Here is a 21102-nt window from a genome sequence, read left to right on the forward strand (position 1 = left end):
GCTGAAATAGAGAAGCAGTCCATCAAACATTATACAAAACATGCAGTTGTGCATTACATGAGTGAGGTGTTAATTTTTTTTTTGATGTTCTTGATATCTGTTTGCTGCCCTCAAAGAAAACCAACTTGCCTTCTGCAGAGAGAAAAGAAAAAAAATGCTTCAGAAACCTGCATCACAGAGTAATAAGCTTCTTGCTGTTCCTTCAATCACACTACAGATCAGAGTTAGTGGTCAGTCAATATTCTCCCTGGTTCACATCCAACAGAAGGATGCATACCATGACAGCTGTTATAAATATCTGTTTCACTCCTTGGCAAACCAAGAGACAAATATCAAAAGAAAGTGTAAGGAGAAGCTGTTCTCTTATTTATCAAAAAATATCCCTGGACTTCTTTCTAGAACATGCACAATCCAGTTTCAGATTACGGCACAATTTACCTTGATTTCAAGAAATGCTTTGGAATCATAATTCCTGGATACAACTTTATGATCAGAAAGTTTAACCTTACTAAAGGTTCTAAATTTAATATGATTGATTGAAGCATAAATATAGTACAAGGGCCTAGAGGACTGGATTGTCACGAACTCAAGGTGTCAAAAATAATCATAGAATCCCTACAGTGCAGAAGAGGCCCATCGCGTCTGCACCAGATCTCTGACAAAGTATTCTATCCAGGCCCTCTCTCTCTCCCTATCCCTGTAATCGCACACATTTACCATCTAACCTACACACCTTGGGACATTAAAGGCAATTTTGCATGTCCAATCCACCTAACCGGCACGGTAGCACAATGGTTAGCACTGCTGCCTCATAGTGACAGTTACCCGGGTTCGATTCCCGGCTCGGGTCACTGTCCGTGTGGAGTTTGCACATTCTCCCCGTGTCTGCGTGGGTTTCCTCCGGGTGCTCCGGTTTCCTCCCACAGTCCAAAGATGTGCGGGTCAGGTGGATTGGCCATGCTAAATTGCCCCTTAGTTTCAGGGAGCATGGCTAGGGTAACTGCATGGGGCTCTGGGGCTAGGGCCTGGGTGGGATTGTGGTTGGTGCAGACTCGATGGGCAGAATGGCCTCCTTCTGTGCTGTAGGATTCTATGATCTATGACATTTGGACTGTGGGAGGAAACTGGAGCGCCGGAGGGAACCCACGCAGACACGGGGAGAATGTGTAAACTCCACACAGAGAGTGACCCAAGGCTGGAATTGAACCCGGGTCCTTGGTGTTGTGAGACAGCAGTGCTAACCACTATGCCACTGTGCCACCTCAATGATAAATGAATTATTTCAGCTTCAGTATTGCTAGATTTGACATTCCAATTGTGAAATGTACAATTCTCAGTTATGGCCAAACATTTAACGAGCTGAACTAATATCGTAAATATCAGCTTTGTTCGCTTATTTGTCGAAAGTGGATTGAATCAAAGTGTGACAAAAATAGATATTTTTGTTTATGAGGTACATATCATTGGTTTCACTTCTTTCACAATGATACCTTTACAGTTGAAACTAGATGCAGCAGAAGGAATGAATCCTTTGTGGCTAATAAATCTCAACACCCAGATCCGCAGACTATGCTGATATGAGCCCACCTGCTGGTTTTCTTTGCTATCTGTTAATTGGCACTGCGTTTGTGGGTGGCACAGTAGTTAGCTGTGCTGCCTCACAGCGCCAGTGACCAAGTTCAATTCCCGGCTTGGTGATTGTCTGTGTGGAGTTTGCACGTTCTCCTCGTGTCTGCGTGGGTTTCCTCCAGGTGTGCCGGTTTCCTCCCACACTCCAAAGATGTGCGTGTTAGGTTGATTGGCCATGCTAAATTGGCCCTAGTGTCAGGGGGATTGGCAGGGTAAATGTGTGGGGTTATGGGAATAGGGCTTGGGTGGGATTATGGTTGGTACAGACTCGATGGGCCAAATGGCCTCCTTCTGTACTGTAGGGATTCTATAATTCTATTCTATGATAAGTATTTGCTATGAAACCATATGGCTTGATCATATTTAAACTGTGTAAGTAGCCATGCTTTACAACTCCAATCGACTGGCACGTAAGATAAAAGCAAATTACTGCGGATGCTGGAATCTGAAACCAAAAGAGAAAATGCTGGAAAATCTCAGCAGGTCTGGCAGCATCTGTAAGGAGAGAAAAGAGTTGACGTTTCGAGTCCAGATGACCCTTTGTGAAAGCACATGGCAGGTGTCAGGGGGACTAGCTAGGGTAAATGCATGGGGTTATGGGGATAGGGCCTGGGTGGGGTTGTGGTTGATGCAGAATTGATGGGCCAAATGGCCTCTTTCTGCACTGTAGGAGTGTATGTATGTATAACCTGAACTGTGGTTTAAGAGAGTATACAGTCTTATGTCTACATAGGGATTGTGCAATGGTACCTGATATACAAAGAACAATACAGCACAGGAACAGGCCCTTCGGCACTCCAAGCCCGCGCCGCTCCCTGGTCCAAACTAGTCCATTCTTTTGTATCCCTCCATTCCCACTCCATTCATGTGGCTATCTAGATAAGTCTTAAACGTTCCCAGTGTGTCCGCCTCCACCACCTTGCCCGGCAGCGCATTCCAGGCCCCCACCACCCTCTGTGTAAAATATGTCCTTCTGATATCCGTGTTAAACCTCCCCCCCCTCACCTTGAACCTATGACCCCTCGTGAATGTCACCACCGATCTGGGAAAAAGCTTCCCACCATATCTATGCCTTTCATAATTTTATACACCTCTATTAGGTCACCCCTCATCCTCCGTCTTTCCAGTGAGAACAACCTCAGTTTACCCAATCTCTCCTCATAACTAAGCCCTTCCATACCAGGCAACATCCTGGTAAACCTCCTCTGCACTCTCTCTAAAGCCTCCACGTCCTTCCGGTAGTGAGGCGACCAGAACTGGGCGCAGTATTCCAAATGCGGCCGAACCAACGTTCTATACATCTGCAACATCAGACCCCAACTTTTATACTCTATGCCCCGTCCTATAAAGGCAAGCATGCCATATGCCTTATTCACTACCTTCTCCACCTGTGACGTCACCTTCAAGGATCTGTGGACTTGCACACCCAGGTCCCTCTGCGCATCTACACCCTTTATGGTTCTGCCATTTATTGTATAGCTCCCCCTTACGCTAGTTCTACCAAAATGCATCGTTTCGCATTTATCTGGATTGAACTCCATCTGCCATTTCTTTGCCCAAATTTCTAACCTATCTCTATCCTTCTGTAGCCTCTGACAATGTTCCTCACTATCTGCAAGTCCAGCCATTTTCATGTCGTCCGCAAACTTACTGATCACCCCAGTTACACCTTCTTCCAGATCGTTTATATAAATCACAAACAGCAGAGGTCCCAATACAGAGCCCTGCGGAACACCACTAGTCACAGGCATCCAGCCGGAAAAAGACCCTTCCACTACCACCCTCTGTCTTCTGTGACCAAGCCAGTTCTCCACCCATCTAGCCACCTCCCCCTTTATCCCATGAGATCCAACCTTTTGCACCAACCTACCATGAGGGACTTTGTCAAACACTTTACTAAAGTCCATATAGACGACATCCACAGCCCTTTCCTCGTCAACCATTCTAGTCACTTCTTCAAAAAACTCCACCAGGTTAGTGAGGCATGACCACCCTCTCACAAAACCATGCTGACTCTCGTTAATGAGTTTATTCCTTTCTAAATGCACATACATCCTATCTCTAAGAATCCTCTCCAACAACTTCCCGACCACGGAAGTCAAGCTCACCGACCTATAATTTCCCAGGTTATCCTTCCTACCCTTCTTAAATAACGGGACCACATTAGCTATCCTCCAGTCCTCTAGGACCTCACCTGTGTCCAGTGACGCGACAAAGATTTGTGTCAGAGGCCCAGCGATTTCATCTCTCGTCTCCCTGAGCAGCCTGGGATAGATTCCATCAGGCCCTGGGGACTGGTCAGTCATTCCATCAGGCCCTGATTGAAATATATTTCAAGTACAGAGGCATGGAATTTTTGATTAGAAGCAAAGGCTATTTTTTAAAATATAAATCACAAAGACAAACCACAGAGGTGGCCAGTGAAACTAACCCTAAGGAGAATATATATATTGCTCAAAGATCACAAACAAGTAATGGAAAGCTTCTAAACTTCTACAGGCTATCGATCAAATCATTACCACGCATGATCCACGATTCGTTTGCCGTAGTTGTACTATGAGTAATAAATAACAAGCCAAAGAAAAGTCCATTGGATATTGTTTCACAGGCGTGCAAGTTTATATGTTGCAACGTACAAATGATACGCAACACTCTGGAGTTTGACTAATCCCAGTTTAGCAAAGTGAACTTTATGGTCCATGAAACATTACAAAAGGTTAATGTTATCTATGCCTCACATGTAAACACATACCATTGATAATTAACCTGATGGATGCAGCAATATGTAAACAAAACAGAGGTACAAGTCATTCAATTTAACATAAAGCCATTTCACCCATAATTTAAAATAGCAAGTAACTGATGAGATCATAAAAAATTATACTTGATTTGATTTGATTTATTATTGTCACATGTATTAACGTACAGTGAAAAGTATTGTTTCTTGCGCTATACATACAAAGCATACCGTTCATAGAGAAGGAAACGAGAGAGTGCAGAATGTAGTGTTACAGTCATAGCTTGGGTGTAGAGAAAAATCACCTGAATGCAAGGTAGGTCTATTCAAAAGTCTGATGGCAGCAGGGAAGAAGCAGTTCTTGAGTCCGTTGGTACGTGACCTCAGACTTTTATATCTTTTTCCCAACGGAAGAAGGTGGAAGAGGGAATGTCCGGGGTGCGTGGGGTCCTTAATTATGCTGGCTGCTTTGCCGAGGCAGCGGGAAGTGTAGACAGAGTCAATGGATGGGAGGCTGGTTTGCGTGATGGATTGGGCTACATTCACAACCTTTTGTAGTTTCTTGCAGTCTTGGGCAGAGCAGGAGCCATACCAAGCTGTGATACAACCGGAAAAAATAGCTTTCTATGGTGCATCTGTAAAAATTGGTGAGAGTTGTAGCTGACATGCCAAATTTCCTTAGTCTTCTGAGAAAGTTGGTGGGCTTTCTTAACTATAGTGCACTTTTTTAGTGGGATTTGGAATTTTTCAGGACAATTATTGTTTTTTTGTTAAAATGAACTAAATTTTTTAAAATTTCTATCTTGTCATTTGCTCAACCAGTCTAAAAATCCCATTGAATTAAGTTGGCATCAAGTTACAAAGGTTGTGTACATGAGGCCAATTCTGTCCTTATCACAGGAGTTTTGATTACATTTTCTGAAGGCTAGTACTGACACACAACACGTGTGATGCTGGTGGAATAATTTATATTCTGTGCTTTGTAATATTATAGATAAAAGCTTAAAAAAAAATCTGTTCAAAAACATGTTGTGAAAAAGATTTTTCAAAATAGCTCTCTGCTACATGTAATGAAGGTTATTTTTATTAAATATTTTGAAGCAATAGTTCCCTAAAGTTTGGAATTTTACATTTCATTGGCTATATACTCTTTCAAAATGATTTATTAGGCAGCCTGATAACAACAGAACACTCTCTCAAATATAGATCTGGAAATTCAAATCCCAGCCTGAAGTGATATTTGAACTCCATGGCTATGACAGGGAGAGGAGTGGTTGGAGACACATATCTTTGCCAACCATTAAATGCAGTGGAGGAGGAGCAACAGTAAAAGACAAACTCTCTGCCTTGTATTAACATGGTATCGTGCATAGAACAGCACTGCAAGTGGCAGTAGCAGTGGGAACATTTGCCGTTTCACTTGTACAGCTAATGTTGGATTTATAATAGTAAAAGGTTAGCATGTGAAGTTAAACAATTTGGTAAAAGATCATTATCAAGCTTGTTACCCGATGTGTTGTCTTTTAATATATCGTGGGCTCATAGAGGAAGCACCTTGGAGTACCGAATACATTTTATCATGGACTGAAGAAATGCAGGTTAGATTCCTCCTTCCCCAGTGCCATGCGGCTGAATTCCAATTTTAGCTGCAGCAATAGGGATAGGCTTGGCTTCAGCTCAGTAACCTCCAAGGGGAAATGGATAACACTGGGGGCAATGTTACCTCTCACAGGCAACATGTCATTCACCCACTCCCTCAGGAATTGCAGGATCAGCACAAGCTGTAGATGGCGAAACACAAAAGCATCTTGTGTCCTTGCAAAACAAAGTTCCCAGCTTAACCAGATAGAATTTAAAAAAATATTGCAGCAAATAGAAAAATGCAATATTGTTCGACCAAGCTTTTGTGTCATCAAAATTGACAAGATATAGATTAACTGAAGGTGAGAACTATTTTCCAAGGCCAAACTACCCGTGGTAAAACAGTTTTAAAATTGTTTACTTTAAATCTTTTTGACAATCCACGTTCAATCCTGTGAGAGCAGCAAACAATTGTGTAAAGTTATAACCTGATTTAATTGTATTCCATAGGAGCAGTTGGTATTGATTCAGCAAAGAGAACCAACCTTTAAAATTCATGTACCACGGAAAGCATCATGCCACGGTAAGCATGGAAAATTGGAAGATGTTAATGCATAATAAATAATGATTTCTATTTTCTTTTCAAACTTGGAGTCAAGGCCACAATGTCAATGTGGTCATTCCCAATACACTCAAATTTGAGTTCATTCAAAAGTCTGCTGGCTGTGTCCTTGCACCAAGTCCCATTCACCTACTTCCCCACGCTCACCCACCTACAATGGCTCCCCGTTAAGCAATGTCTCGATTTTAAAATTCCCATCCTTCTTTTCAATTCCCCCCAAGGCCTCACCATATTTATAATCTCCTCCCACCTTACGGATCCCGAGAGCTCTGAACACCACCAGTTCTGGCATACTGAGCATTCCTAAATTTAATCTCTCTGCCAATGGTGGGCCATGGTTGCTTTTGTTCTTGAATTCCCTCCCTAAGTCTCTCCACTTCTCTACTTTTCCCTCCTCTCCTATAAGCTATTCCTTGAAACCTGACTCTTTGACCAAACTTTTGGCCGAGTGTCTCTTTATGTGACTCTGTGCCAGATTTGTTTGATAACACATGTAAAGAGCTGTGGAAGTATTGTTACGCTTCAGGCTCTATATAAACGCAAGTTGTAGCTTCTGTTGGAGCCTGAATTCAAAGTGAAATGTCTCATGACTAATTTTTTTAAAGTGCTGGTTATAACTTATGCTTCTTCACCGACTGTAACAGTATGATTTGAAGCAACGGTTTGCTTTTACAATTTCCGTATTTTTAATATCTTATGTGGGTGGGCACTATATGGGGGAGGGGTGGGCACGATGTGGGGGAGGGGTACACACTATATGGGGGAAGGGGGCACTATATGCGTGAGGGGTGGGCACTATATGGGAAGGGGTGGGCATTATGGGGGAGGACTGGGCATTATATGGGGGAGGACTGGGCACTATATGGGGGAGGACTGGGCACTATATGGGGGAGGACTGGGCACTATATGGGGGAGGACTGGGCACTATATGGGGGAGGACTGGGCACTATATGGGGGAGGACTGGACACTATATGGGGGAGGGGTGGGCACTATATGGGGAGGGGTGGGCACTATATGGGGGAGGGGTGGGCAGTAGATGGGGAGGGGTGGGCACTATATGGGGAGGGGTGGGCACTATATGGGGGAGGGGTGGGCACTAGATGGGGAGGGTTGGGCACTAGATGGGGGAGGGGTGGGCACTAGATGGGGAGGGGTGGGCACTAGATGCGGGGAGGGGTGGGCTATATGGGGGGAGAGGGTTGTTTCAAAGAACCAATGCCTGCTCTATCACATTTTGCTCAGCAACATAGACTATGTTGTATTCATTCTGCTCCCGTGCCAGACTGGACAGTGGAGTCATGAGCCATCTATTCAATAGTTAGCTTTTGTATCCCTGGAGCACCCCTCTGGTTCGCCATTGTGGTTCAAATCCAGATGACACAGCAGACTGTGCAGAATGGAGACAAGCTGACTTGATGCCAGGATAGTGGGCACTGCCCTGTCTGATTCTCTACACATGGTCACACACCATGGGAGGGATTTTCCCATGGCGGAGGTGGCCTGCCATTGGCCAGCGGCAGGATCTTCTGGTCCTGTTGCTGTCAGCAGGATTTCCCATTGTTAGCACCTCTTCTGCCGGGAAACCCATGGCAGGATTGGAATATCCCAGCAGCGGGAATGGCTGGAAAATTCCAGCCTGTATGTAGAGGGAGTGGGCTGTATCTCAGGATTGATGAATGGTGGTACATCAATTGCAACCTGGACCACAGAGAAGCCTGAAATCTTGGAAACGCCACACGCTCACTCTGCCTGCTCCCCTCAAGCTACCTCCTCTTAGCTCCCCACCACTGGGCAAACTACAAGACGTTGGAATTATTTTCAACTCCAACCAGGAAGGAGCCAAATGCATAAAAGTTCAGGGATATTGACCCTCACAGCATCCGATTGGCTACATTACAAAGTTCACAGCCACTGGCTAGTTGGTCCTTGCCCTGCTCTGGGGTTGGGTTATGGCTATATCCAGGGTCAGATTTCAGTGAGGACTTACTGATGTGCAGATGGCTTACATATTGTTGCTCGCAGAGGTTCAAGTAGGAATTGCTCCCTGGACACCCTGGATGGATATGGCCTCCTGCTGAGAACACTTCTCCCTTCTTTTTCCTTCCCTCTCCCAGCTGCTTGCCCTGCTCTGTGTCACCTCTGATCATTCTCCCTGTCCTGCTGTACTCCAAGGAAAATGCCTACTATTAGATCTGTGTTGACAGCATCTGGTTTGTGCAGAAGCCTTGAAAGTCCTTCAGCACCTGCCATACCGCTTTCTGTAGACCTTGATACCTTTAAAGAGCTTTCGAAAGCACAGAAACACTTGTACAGCCATAGCAATAGCAGATAGAAATCAATCAGCAACTAACCTGAAAGTAGGTGGCTATTCCTTTAACTAATGCTGACGCAGAGTCCTTCTTGCCAATGTATATTCAATCAGCTATGATTAGGAGAAGGCTTTAGCTGGAGTTTTGAGTCTCGAAGTGACAGCGCTGTGGCATTTAATCAGCATTGCATGCTGTTCAACACCATGATCTGCCTCTGCAGGGTTCCAACAGAAACTCACTTTATGGGCACTACCACCATCACCAATACAACATGCAGCATGACTCACCAGATGTATGTGGGTGTGCCACGTATGTCATTTTGGACCGCTTAGGGCACTTGCAATGCTTTTTTAATGAACTTTGCTCCCAGCCTCTTGTAAGGGTCTGCAAACAGCCTCTCAAAAGGGCCTGCAAACAACCCATTAACCCAGCTTTTCTCATTTCATTTATGGCACTTTTACAGAGCTTTCTGCATTTATTTCTTCATTCTATTATCTGCAATTTTTAAAAAAACATCTACGCATTTTAAGAGTGACGCGCCAACTTTTCCCCACAGTGCATGGATTGGATACATACTCGAAAAGGAAGTGTTTTCAAGTCTGTGGGGAAAGAGAAGGGGAGTGAGCCTAATAAAATATATCTTTCCAAGAGCCAGCGCAGCAAAGATAGACCGAATAGCCACCTTGTGTGCTATATGATACTATGGTTCTATGAGGGGGATTGCTTCTCCTTTATTCGAAGCGTTGATGCAGTCGGGGTAAAGGTGACAACATTGTGGGAAACAATAAACTTTTTTTTAGTTTTGGCTAATTTTTAAAACAAAGTTGTTTCTGACAAAGCTGAGTCATAAAAAGAGGAAAGTAAGTTTTGCCTTATGTATATAGCACAGAGCCAAGGAATGCCATTTTGACATGTAGTCATTGTTGTACGGTAGCAGACACAGCAGCCACTTTGCATACTGCAAGGTCGAGAAAATGGCTAGATCATTTATTGTTACTGATGGTTGAGGGCTAATTATTGGCCAGTACACTGGGCGTGGGGGAGAACTCCCATGTTCTTCCTCAAAATAGTGTCATGGGATCTTTTACATCTACACAAGAGAGCAGATGAGGGCCTTGGTTTAACATCCCATCTGAAAAATAGCACCTCCATTAGGGCAGCACACAAGAATCAACCTAACTTCTGTGCTAAAGTATCTGGAGGGGCCTTGAACCTGGGACCTCCTGACTAAGAGGCAAAGAACACTATGCGCTGAGTCAGACAATATATGCTGATATTTCTTAGAAAACATCTCCACTAATTTCCATTTTTGTAACATGATACTTCTTTCCAGGGTGTGGAGGAAAATCAGCAACAGTTTCACGAACATTAACCTCTCCTTCAGGAAGCGAAGGTTCTGCAAGCCCTAAAAATCCCCTGGCGTGCTCCAAACCTGTTCAGATTTTATCTCTCAATAGCCAGCTGGCAGTGATTAGCAATACAGTTCATAAAGAAAGCGGCTTTATAATGCCTCAGTAAATCTAGAAGTCTGATTCTTTTCCAATATAATTATTTGAATTTGATGAAATAACTTGTAAAGTAAAGTTTATTCATTAGTAGGCTTACATTGACACTGCAATGATGTTACTGTGAAAATCCCCTAATTACCACACTCCGGTGCCCGTGCAGGTGCACTGAGGGAGAATTTAGCATGGCCAATTCACCTAACCGGCACGTCTTTCGAACTGTGGGAGGAAACTGGAGCACCCAGAGGAAACCCATGCAGACATGGGGAGAACATGCAAACTCCACGCAGATAGTGACCCAAGCCGGGAATTGAACCAGGGTCCCTGGCGCTGTGAGGCAGCAGTGCTAATCATTATGCCACCATGCCGCCTTGTTTTATAAAAAGTGGAATATTTTAAGACACAAGAGATTGCACAGATACCAACAACTGTGCAAAACAGATAACATATAACTAGATTATTCCTTTTTACTGACTAATTAAAAATAAAGTCCTCAAATCAATTATTCTGGATACAACTATCAAATTTATTTTAGTGAAACTGCCTTAAAGATCCAGAATCTTTTGGACACGTATTTGCCATTTTTGAATAGAAACAAATGATGAACTTAAATCATTTTTGCACATCGCATCAAGGGCAAAAACATAATTTATGATTCTTCTGAATATGAAAATCTGGTGCCCTTGCCCAGTCTGGCCTACATGTGACTCCAGGCCTACAGCAATGTGGTTGACTCTAAACTGGCCTCACAAGCCATTCAGTTCAAGGGCACTTAGAGATGGACAACATATGCCGGCCTTAAAGCGACGCCCACATCCCAAGAAATAATAAAGGAAAAATTTCCTTTCAACGGATAACAGAAAGTTAACTCAAAATTTAATTGAGAAAATAACCCTCCATTAATAATGAACTATTTCAACTTTGAATTTACTTCATTTTTACAGATTATGGGGATCCCATTTTCCACTAATTCAGGAGCTCCAACAGAATTTGCTCCAGTGTTTACAAAGGTAAATGAAGAAGAATCTGTTCATCTGCAGGTTACTGTTTCACCATTCGCAGCACACTTTTTATGTATATTGCATTGCTTGAACATCTGACTAACTAATATCATAACACAAAGCGGTACTAATACTTTTCAGTCTTCTGGAGTGTCTTTTCTTGTTTTGCTCGTACCTTGATGACCATGTGCTCTGAATTCCTTTGTTAGTTGGGATGAACGAGTGTCATTATCAGCTTGGATGGAGTTTAGTGGGGCCAGAAATTGGGGCGGAATCTGGTTCTCCTGTTCACTGCCCCAGTTGCGCGGCAATGGTGATCCTGGGGTTAAGGGTGTTGGGGGACAGGGCGGTGGGGGTACATAGATCTTACAGGAGGAGACAGGATTGTCGAGCTAACATCATCCTCTGGAATTGTTAATAGTCCCACATCTGGTATTCCCACCATATAGTAGACCTGCATGAAGCAGACAGAAAGCATTTTCAAGGAGCCAGAAGTGGAGCCCATCAGACTGTAAGCAGCAGCTCATCTAACTGATCAGCTGTTACAGGATAATTGCATTTTTATCCATCTTCAACCATACCTGGAACCAGCACCGCTCCATAGTTAACACCACTACTGCCTCAGGAATACCCCAGGTGTGTACGATAGCACATGCTTAATCCTGCAAGTTCCAAAAGGGTATGAAATTTTTAAAATGTTTAGTGCAGAATAATCTCCTATTCTGCCATTGATTGGAGGTTTAATATCATGATAGTTTTTTGGCTGCTTTGTCTACCTCCTTGGAGAGAAATTAATCTGGATGCTACTATAGGCAAATTAAAAACTTCCTTCTTTATGAATTAATTTAGAAAGTCATTCTACATGGCAACCAGAATTATTCACCAATATGGGTATTGCTGAATTCACCATGTAATTTTAAAGGTAATTCACCACAGTGATGAACGCAAAGATCAATTTTGCTGAATTCTATTAGTCCTAGGTTACCAAAACGCAGGGTGGCACAGTGGTTAGCGCTGCTGCCTCACAGCACCAGGGACCCGGGTTCAATTCCGGCTTTGGGTGACTGTTTGTGTGAAGTTTACACGTTCTCCCCGTGTCTGTGTGGGTTTCCTATGCGTGGTCAGGTTTCCTCCCACACTCCAAAGATGTGCAGGTTAGGTTGATTGGCTATGCTAAGTTGCCCCTTAGTGCCAGAGGGAGGTTAGCAGGGTAAATACGTGGAGTTACGGGGATAGGGTCTGGGTGGAATTGCTGTCAGTACAGGTTGATGGGCAGAATGGCCTCCTTTTGCAATGTAGGGATTATATCTATCTATCTATACATAAAATACAATTTCACTGGGATTCTTGTATTTTTATGACAAGAGAATGTTACTGCTTGCAACTGTTCACATCAATGTCTATGTTATGTTGGCCTCAAAGGCCACCAGGAATCATCAATAGATCTCCCCATGGGCTTCATGGAGTACGAGCTGCTTTATTGAGTGAGCAGAGGCTTGCTCAATGGGAAGCGGTCTGTGGAGGTTTGTAAAGCTGTTACCCTACCCAGACCACTGTTGTAGGTCCTGAGGTGAAGACTACCTGACTGTAAGTCACAGGCACAGCCCTTTCCTTTGGTGCACAATAAAGGTTGGGTGATGGGAAACTGGCTGAATTACTACAGTTTACCTGACAGAAAAAGCAGAGAAGAGGGTTAAGTTTTATGATTCATTAGAGGAACAATGGCTCTTGTAATACTCTGTCAAGCTAAAAAAAAAGTCCCAATGGCCACCATTTAACACAGAGCAAAAAATCTTCCGTGTTAATGTGGTACACATTAGGGATGTGTAATAAATGCTGGCCTAGCCAGCGATGCCCAAGTCCTGTAAATGATTTTTTAAAAATTCCCCTTAAAACAATATTTATTAATGAAGACAGAATAAATGCTGTGAAGTTAATAAAGGCTCCCTTATGTGAAGGTATTTCAGAGGCAGTTGGAAATAATATGTACAGCTCAACAGAGAACTTTAGTGGTGGAGGGCAACCCTTGGAGAGCAGCCATAACTTTGTCACTTGTGTTGATATTTATTCCCATGTCATATCATATGTCAGACTGTTTGCAAAACAACTAATAGCTCAAACTACAAATGGAGTTGTAAAATTCTAGATGCCTTGGGTTTTGGTAGAATGTCTGAAGAAGATGTCAACAAATTAGCCTCTGATATTTAGTAAAGTCCTGAGGACCCTCATAAACATCAGGAAAGACGCCAATTTAACTGAAAATTCTTGTTAGAGAGCCCCCATAAGGAACACTCCTGAACTAAAGGCATATCAAATGGTGAACATTGTAAGCAGCAGCGTCATTTACAAAAATTGTGCCTGGCTTCTCCAACTCATTTGCTTTCCCTAACAAAAATATTTTCATGAGATGCTTCCTTAAGGAACTATTCTCCACATTTCAGAGTTAAATTTATAATACGACTAAATCCAATTAAATATGCTTTCTTCTTGTAGTATTTGCAGGATGTCATATCACCAAAGAGTCAGTTAGTTGTACTGGAGTGCAGAGTCCAGGGATCTTCCCCTTTAAACATCCAGTGGTATAAGGAGGAAATGTTAATCAAGGACTCTGCAGACTTTCGCATTCTAAGAAAGAGTAAGTGATACCTTCTTGTACTTTCTAAATAATCCGATGTTAAATCATTATAAAGTGATTAGTGATTCTTTGTAAGCATGTGAATGTGTCCCAAACTCTTCGATTTCCTTATGGTAGCCAAGTGACTTGGACCAGATACTGACTTTGTCCTAAAGGGTCAGCAGCGATTCCCCCTCCACTGACCACTGTTACCAGTTAATCCCCTACTTTATGGGAAAATTAAATTATTTCCTCACTTTTCCTGAAATAAATCCCAAATTGTGCCCCTACATACCTCAATGCCACTTCTCAACAGATTTGATTCCAGCCCTATTTTACAGATTACAATTTGCCTGAATTCAAAAGGACAATTTTTACCATTCAATTAAATATGGAAAGCTAGAGGAATTATGACTTGTGTAATCATTTGTCATGTTAAAAAAAGTTTGAATGCTCATTGTCTAGCAGTCTATTCAGCATTTCCATTCTGCTACTTTGAAAATACATTTTAAAATGCTCTTTAAAAAGAAAAGTCTACTTTAAACTTCTGGCACAGTGTAAAAACATTTCTTCCCCATCACAGAGATATACTTCTGGCTTGCTGATACAAAAACTTTGCTCAAAACATTTAAATTAAAGCATGACTAATGTAAACTATGCATCATGTTAACAAATTGAATCTTTGTTAAAGGTCAATTTACTCACCCCCACTGAGTTCCTAATTTCGTTCCTATTCATAATGATGCCATCTGGGAACTGTGTCAACAGAGAGAGATGACCAGAGGTCTATTTCTCCAAATGGACTCATTATGAATGTTTGGCCAAACCCAACAATCACTAATGGATTAGCTCAGCAGGGGTCTGTTTACACAGGTGGAATTGGAGTGTTTGCTTTATTGATTGGCATCTTTCTTTGAACTGTTTCTTTCAATGTCTGTATGTTTATTTGGACAAGATTAAGAGGTGTGAAGCGAGGTAAAGTTTCTGTTCTAATGGCAGAGTCTGATTGACACTTTTATAAGATGGTGAAAGCAGCAGTTTCTTTTCAAAGCAGATTTTTGAACGGTTATTTCTTATAAGTGCATTTCAAGACTTGCCATTGTTTTTACATGACTCGTTGGTTCTAAGGTGTAAACTAGTGGGCAATGGAGTATGCAGTTGGGTCATGGAAGGGGCATGGAGGGAGCTTGAATAAGACTTTTTCAACTCCTTTGGGGGGCTGTGAAACACATGTCCATGAGAAGCTGGCTTGACGGGGCGGCATGGTGGCACAGTGGTTAGCACTACTGCCACCAAGGACCCAGGTTCAATTCTGGCCTCGGGTGACTGTCTGGAGTTTGCACATTCTCCCCATGTCTCTGTGGATTTCTTCCAGGTGCTCCAATTTCCTTGCACAGTCCAAAGATGTGAGGGTTAGGTTGAATGGCCATGCTAAATTGCCCCTTAGGGTCAGGGAGATAAGCTGGGTAAATACGTGGGGTTACGGGGATGGGTGGGATTGTTGTTGGTGCAGACTCACTGGGCCAAATAGCCTCCTTCTGCACTGCAGGGCTTCTCGATTCTGTGACTCCACAAAAATTGCAGGGATGTTTGAGATGCAATGGGGCTGGTCAGGTCAGGAGGGCAGTGTATGAGTTTGAACCCGCATTCTTATCCTGCACCAGTAAAAATTGCCACTGCAGGGAACGAGCTGGAAGTCCCACAATCAGGTCCCACCCACTTTTTTCCAAGGCCTTAGTCCACAGAAATCTGGCACTCTGATTTGATAATTAAAGGATAATTATTTTTAACTTCCTGTCACCAACAGGATGTTAAAAATGCTTACACTTTTAATTTCAATTTCAAATAGTGAAATAAATCATTACAACTGGATTCAGATAGAAGCCAAAATAAAGACAAAGAAACTTCAAAGAATTCCTGTAATTTATCATAATGGAGAAATGGAGCGTGGGGCGGGATGGTGGCACGGTAGCACAGTGGTTAGCACTGCTGCCTCACAGAGCCAGGGACCCGGGTTCGATTCCCGGCTGGGTCACTGTCTGTGTGGAGTTTGCACGTTCTCCTCGTGTCTGCGTGGGTTTCCTCCGGGTGCTCCGGTTTCCTCCCACAGTCCAAAGATGTGTTGGTTAGGTTGATTGGCCATGCTAAGTTAATTCTAGTTTCGGGGGTATTAGCAGGGTAAATATGTGGGATTACGGGGATAGGATGGGATTGTTGTCGGTGCAGGCTCAATGAGCCGAATGGCCTCCTTCTGTACTGCAGAGATTCTATGATTCTGACATTCCACAAATATAAAATGAGCTTCTCCTGGCTCGTGAGTGTGTTCAGCAGCAACTGTAACGTTAATCTGCTGTTGAAAATTCCAACGACACCTCATTCAATGTGTAACTTTATCACTGGGTTTTCACAGCCAGGCTATTACTGCTTAAAGACGGAAATTTCTATCAAATCACTGATTCATTAAGTAAGAAGTCTCACAACACCAGGATAAAGTCCAACAGGTTTATTTGGTATCAGGAGCACTGCTCCTTCATCAGGTGAGTGATGATGAAGCTGAGGAAGGAGAAGCGCTCCGAAAGCTTGTGATACCAAATAAACCTGTTGGACTTTAAACCTGGTGTTGTGAGACTTCTTACTGTGCCCACCCTAGTCCAACGCCGGTGTCTCCACATCATGATTTATTAAGGATTGCAGCCTTTGGAGACTGGACATTACTCAGCAGCTCACCCACGTGAGGAGGGTAGAATGACTGAGAGCAAATTCTGCATTTCCCCCATTATTCTGCACCGAGGTGGATTTCTGAAGTTTCTTGTCTGTTTCAGTGGAGTAATAACTGTGAACAGTGACAGTTCCACCCTTATTTCTACTTCAAAGTCCAGGGCAATGAAACTCATTCACACTACTCCAAACGTGCTGCAATTTTTTTAGACTATCAGGATCACACATCTGGAAACCATAAAAACAAATGCCAAAATTGAAAGCTTGATGTCAGTTCCTAACTAATACAGTGTCACCAATTAAAAATTAACACAAAAAATTATGCGCTAACAGTAATGGGGTGAGTCAAAATACGATGCTAGATTTCCATAATTTGATACTTCATTAGTATGCAAATTGTTGCAATACTGCTGTTTGGAAGCAGAATATTATGAACATAATTTACTGACACAAGTCAGTACAATGTATAAATATTCTTCAGCAATTTCTAGACTCTTCTTTACCAAAATTAACACTTTTTTTCTCTTCTTTTCCACTTGTGTCCAACCTGTAGAGGCATGTTTAACAGCTGTACCCGGTAAGCATTTCTGTTTTGTATCTACCATGATTGATTTAAAACAAATAGATTGTATCTACATGGGATATATTTCACAATTTTTATTTCTATTACTAAATCAGATTATTAGCTAGTACACTACAGTAAGCTACAATGGTCACCTGGCTGGGCATGGATTAAGCATCCCTTATTGAGAGTGCGGAGGAGCGCATATAACCAATTATTATTACACACAGCTAAATTACTGTTGGGATGCAGTGAATCGTGGAGTTATCACAATGAAGCTACGTGTTAATTTTACTGAGTTCATTAATAAAGGCATAATGAGTGTTGTAGTGGGAACTCCATCAGTCGTGCTTAGGAGTGGCAATCAGGATCCCACGCACACTGTCAGACCAAGAGAGAAAATCTCAGCAGGTCTGGCAGCATCTGGAAGGAGAGAAAAGAGCTGACGTTTCGAGTCCAAATGACCCCTTGTCAAAGCTAAAAGGATAGAAAGTGGGAGATATTTACACTGTAGAGTGGGGGAATGAAAGATGAGTCATAGCCACAGAAACAAGGGGAAAGGCTGCTAATGGCAGCACATAGAGAGAATGGAAGGTGTGAATGGCCAAACGGCAGAGAAGCTGAAATCAGAGGGTGAGCTGTGACAGATGAAGATGTGGGCGGAGGGGGCAGATGGGTAGGAGAGAGGTACAATTGAGAAAAAGGGGGAAAAGGGAAGCAAAAGGGGAGAAAAGGTAAGAAAAGGGGAATAAAAAAGGGGGGTAAGAGTGGGGGAAGAGAAAAAGAAAAATAAAGAATGACAATAAAGTAATAAAAGGTTGAGAACAGTTAAAAATAAAATAGAATGAAAACACAGGGGTCGAGGTGGGGTGGAGCTAATCATCTCAAGTTGTTGAATTTGATGTTGAGACCGGAAGGTTGTAAAGTGCCTAGTCGGAAGATGAGATGCTGTTCCTCCAGTTTGCGTTGAGCTTCACTGGAACATTGCAGCAGGCCAAGGACAGACATGTGGACATGGCAGCAGGATCGTGTGTTAAAATGGCAAGCAACCGGAAGGTCAGGGTCCTGATTGCGCACAGACCGAGGGTGCTCAGCAAAGCGATCCCCCAGTCTACGTTTGGTCTCTCCGATATATATTTATAGAGTGTCAGACCACAGCTTAATATCAGGTGGGTTTGGCATCTGATTCTGGCTCATGATGTCCTATGGTTGGCCCTTCCATAACACACCTTGGATTAATCGGGAGCAGGGTGGTAAGCTTTTGCACATTGCCCTGTTTGTACCCAGCAGTGCCAGTGAAAATTTCCCCCTCTAAGTTGCCTGTTACCTACACAGACACTGATTAGATGTTTCACCATTTACTGTTTAAGGGCGGAATTTTCCCATCCAGTTCTGCCCTCCATGGGAATCGTAGCGGGCAAAATAGGACCATTCAAAGATCTGTTGGCCTCAGGCAGGATTTTCCAGTCTTGGGGTGAGTGAGGCTGGAAAATCCTGCCTACATATCTCAGATTTACAGCCCCTACAGTAAAAGAAACATGTGACTTAGGAGCGGGAAGTAGGCCATTTATTTTATTTTAGCTCTTTATGGGCATCACCCTGTAGGTTGATTTGTATTTATTGAGTGAACACTTTCTTGGACTACTTGCTGGGAACAGAGCTCGGCATGTGTACTTTGCAATTGATGCCTGAATTCTCTGGTCTCACACGTTCCAAATCAATTTGGAGCTTCCTGGCCACATGGAAGCGAAATTGTTTCCAATTTTTAATCCAGGTTTGGGACCACGGCCTTCAGGTAAAAACATCCCCCGTTATATTGGAACCTTGTGAAAAAATGGTCAATAGATTAATCATTCTAAGTCAGGGGTTTACAAATTGGGTTCCACAGAACATCAGAGTTCTGCAGAAGCCCCGCTGGGAATCCACACAACGCTCGGCAGATCGATACCAGTTGAGTTTTGTGCCTTTTCCAGCTCCCCAGAAGGAAAAACCAGTTTGGATCGGAATTCTGATTTCCCCCATTTTACTGTTTTCTTTCCTTCTGGGTCATCCAATCAGAGGCTGTCTTCTCCAGAATCCAGTCTCTGATTGGACAAGTTGGAAACGGTATGAAAGAGTGCAGAGAATGAGCAATGCTGAGGGCGGGCCTGTGAGGGGGTGAAAATGGTGCCTGCAGGAGGGTGAGACATGCTGAAAGTGGAGTCCGCAAGGGGGAGAGTTGTGAGAAAGATATGTGTGAGAGGTGAGTGTGCGAGAGGTGAGTGTGCGAGAGGTGAGTGTGCGAGAGGTGAGAGTGCGAGAGGTGAGAGTGCGAGAGGTGAGAGTGCGAGAGGTGAGCGTGCGAAAGGTGAGCATGCGAGAGGTGAGCGTGCGAGAGGTGAGCGTGCAAGAGGTGAGCGTGCGAGAGGTGAGCGTGCGAGAGGTGAGTGTATGTGTGTCAGAGATGAGTGCATGTATGAGAGTGTGTGTCTGTGTGTGTGGAAGATGATTGTGGGTGCGAGAGAGATGAATGTGTGCCTGCATGTGTGTGAGATGAGTGTGTGTGAGAGAGATGAGTGAGTGTCTGTGTGTGGGGGTGTGAATGTGCGAGTTGTGAGAGATAAATGTATGTATGAGAGATGCATGTGCGTGTGTGAGTATGCATGTGAGAGATGTGTTTGTGTGTGTGTGGGATGAGTGTGGGACAGATAAATGTGTGTGTGTGTTTATGTGTGTGTGTGAGGTGAGTGTGTGTGAGAGAGATACGTGCGTGTCTGTATGTGAGAAATGAGTGTGTGTGTGTGTGTGGGAGAGCTGTGCTTGTGAATGGGAGAGACGTGTATGAGTAAGGATGAGTGTACATATGTGAGAGAGATGAGAGTGTGTATGTGTGTGTATGTTTGAGGATGAGTATACGTGTGTACGTGTATGTGTGTGTGAGGATGAGTATACGTGTATGTGTGTGTGATGAGTGAGTGTGTGTGTGTGTGTGTGTGAGTGATGAGTGTGTGTGTGAGTGATGAGTGTGTGTGTGTGAGTGATGAGTGTGTGTGTGTGTGTGTGAGTGATGAGTGTGTGTGTGAGTGATGAGTGTGTGTGTGTGTGTGTGATGAGTGTGTATGAGTGATGAGTGTGTGTGTGAGTGATGAGTGTGTGTGTGTGTGAGATGAGTGTGTGTGTGATGAGTGTGTGTGTGATGAGTGTGTGTGTGAGTGATGAGTGTGTGTGTGAGTGATGAGTGTGTGTGTGATGAGTGTGGGTGTGTGAATGATGAGTGTGTGTGTGATGAGTGAGTGTGTGTGTGTATGAGTGATGAGTGTGTGTGTGTGAGTGATGAGTGTGAGTGTATGTGAGTGGTGAGTGTATGTGTGTGATGAGTGAGTGTGTGAGTGAGTGTGTGTGTGTGAGTGATGAGTGTGTGTGAGAGAGTGTGTGTAAGAGTATGTGTATGTGTGTGTGTGTGTGGGTGGGTGTGAGTGTGTATGAGAGTGTGTGTGTGTGTGTGTACATGTGAGAGTGTGTGTAAGAGTATGTGTATGTGTGTGTGTGTGTGTGGGTGGGTGTGAGTGTGTATGAGAGTGTGTGTGTGTGTACATGTGAGAGTGTGTGTGAGAGTGTGTGTGTGTGTGTGTGAAAGTGCGTGTGCATGAGAGTGTGTGTGTGTGGGGGGGTGTGAGTGTGTGTGTGTGTGGGGGGGGGTGTGTGTGAAAGTGCGTGTGCATGAGAGAGTGTGTGTGTGGGGGTGTGTGAGTGTGTGTGTGTGGGGGGGGGGTGTGAGTGTGTGTGGGTGGGGGGGGTGTGAGTGTGTGTGTGTGAATCCAACATTCCAGGCGTACTTTTCCCA

The 21102-nt window shown here is 43.6% G+C and overlaps 1 protein-coding gene across 14 annotated transcripts in view; it reads left to right on the forward strand.

Moving 5' to 3' along the window:
* The window catches only part of LOC144505107 (myotilin-like), a 117035-nt gene that overhangs the window by 8414 nt on the left and 87519 nt on the right, over positions 1–21102 (forward strand). For 5 of the 14 annotated variants that reach the window (XM_078230936.1, XM_078230938.1, XM_078230944.1 and 2 more), the window contains 4 exons: positions 6458–6530; positions 11329–11394; positions 13879–14020; positions 17271–17294. In XM_078230936.1, coding sequence (XP_078087062.1) covers positions 6504–6530; positions 11329–11394; positions 13879–14020; positions 17271–17294 — 259 coding nt within the window. In that variant the 5' untranslated portion in view covers positions 6458–6503. Of the gene's footprint in view, positions 1–5661; positions 6310–6457; positions 6531–11328; positions 11395–11962; positions 12065–13878; positions 14021–17270; positions 17295–21102 lie in introns of those variants that run through there. The other 9 variants (XM_078230939.1, XM_078230945.1, XM_078230946.1 and 6 more) reach the window with 7 other exon arrangements.

This window comes from Mustelus asterias, chromosome 16 (genome assembly GCF_964213995.1).
Source record: "Mustelus asterias chromosome 16, sMusAst1.hap1.1, whole genome shotgun sequence".
Lineage (NCBI taxonomy): Eukaryota > Metazoa > Chordata > Chondrichthyes > Carcharhiniformes > Triakidae > Mustelus > Mustelus asterias.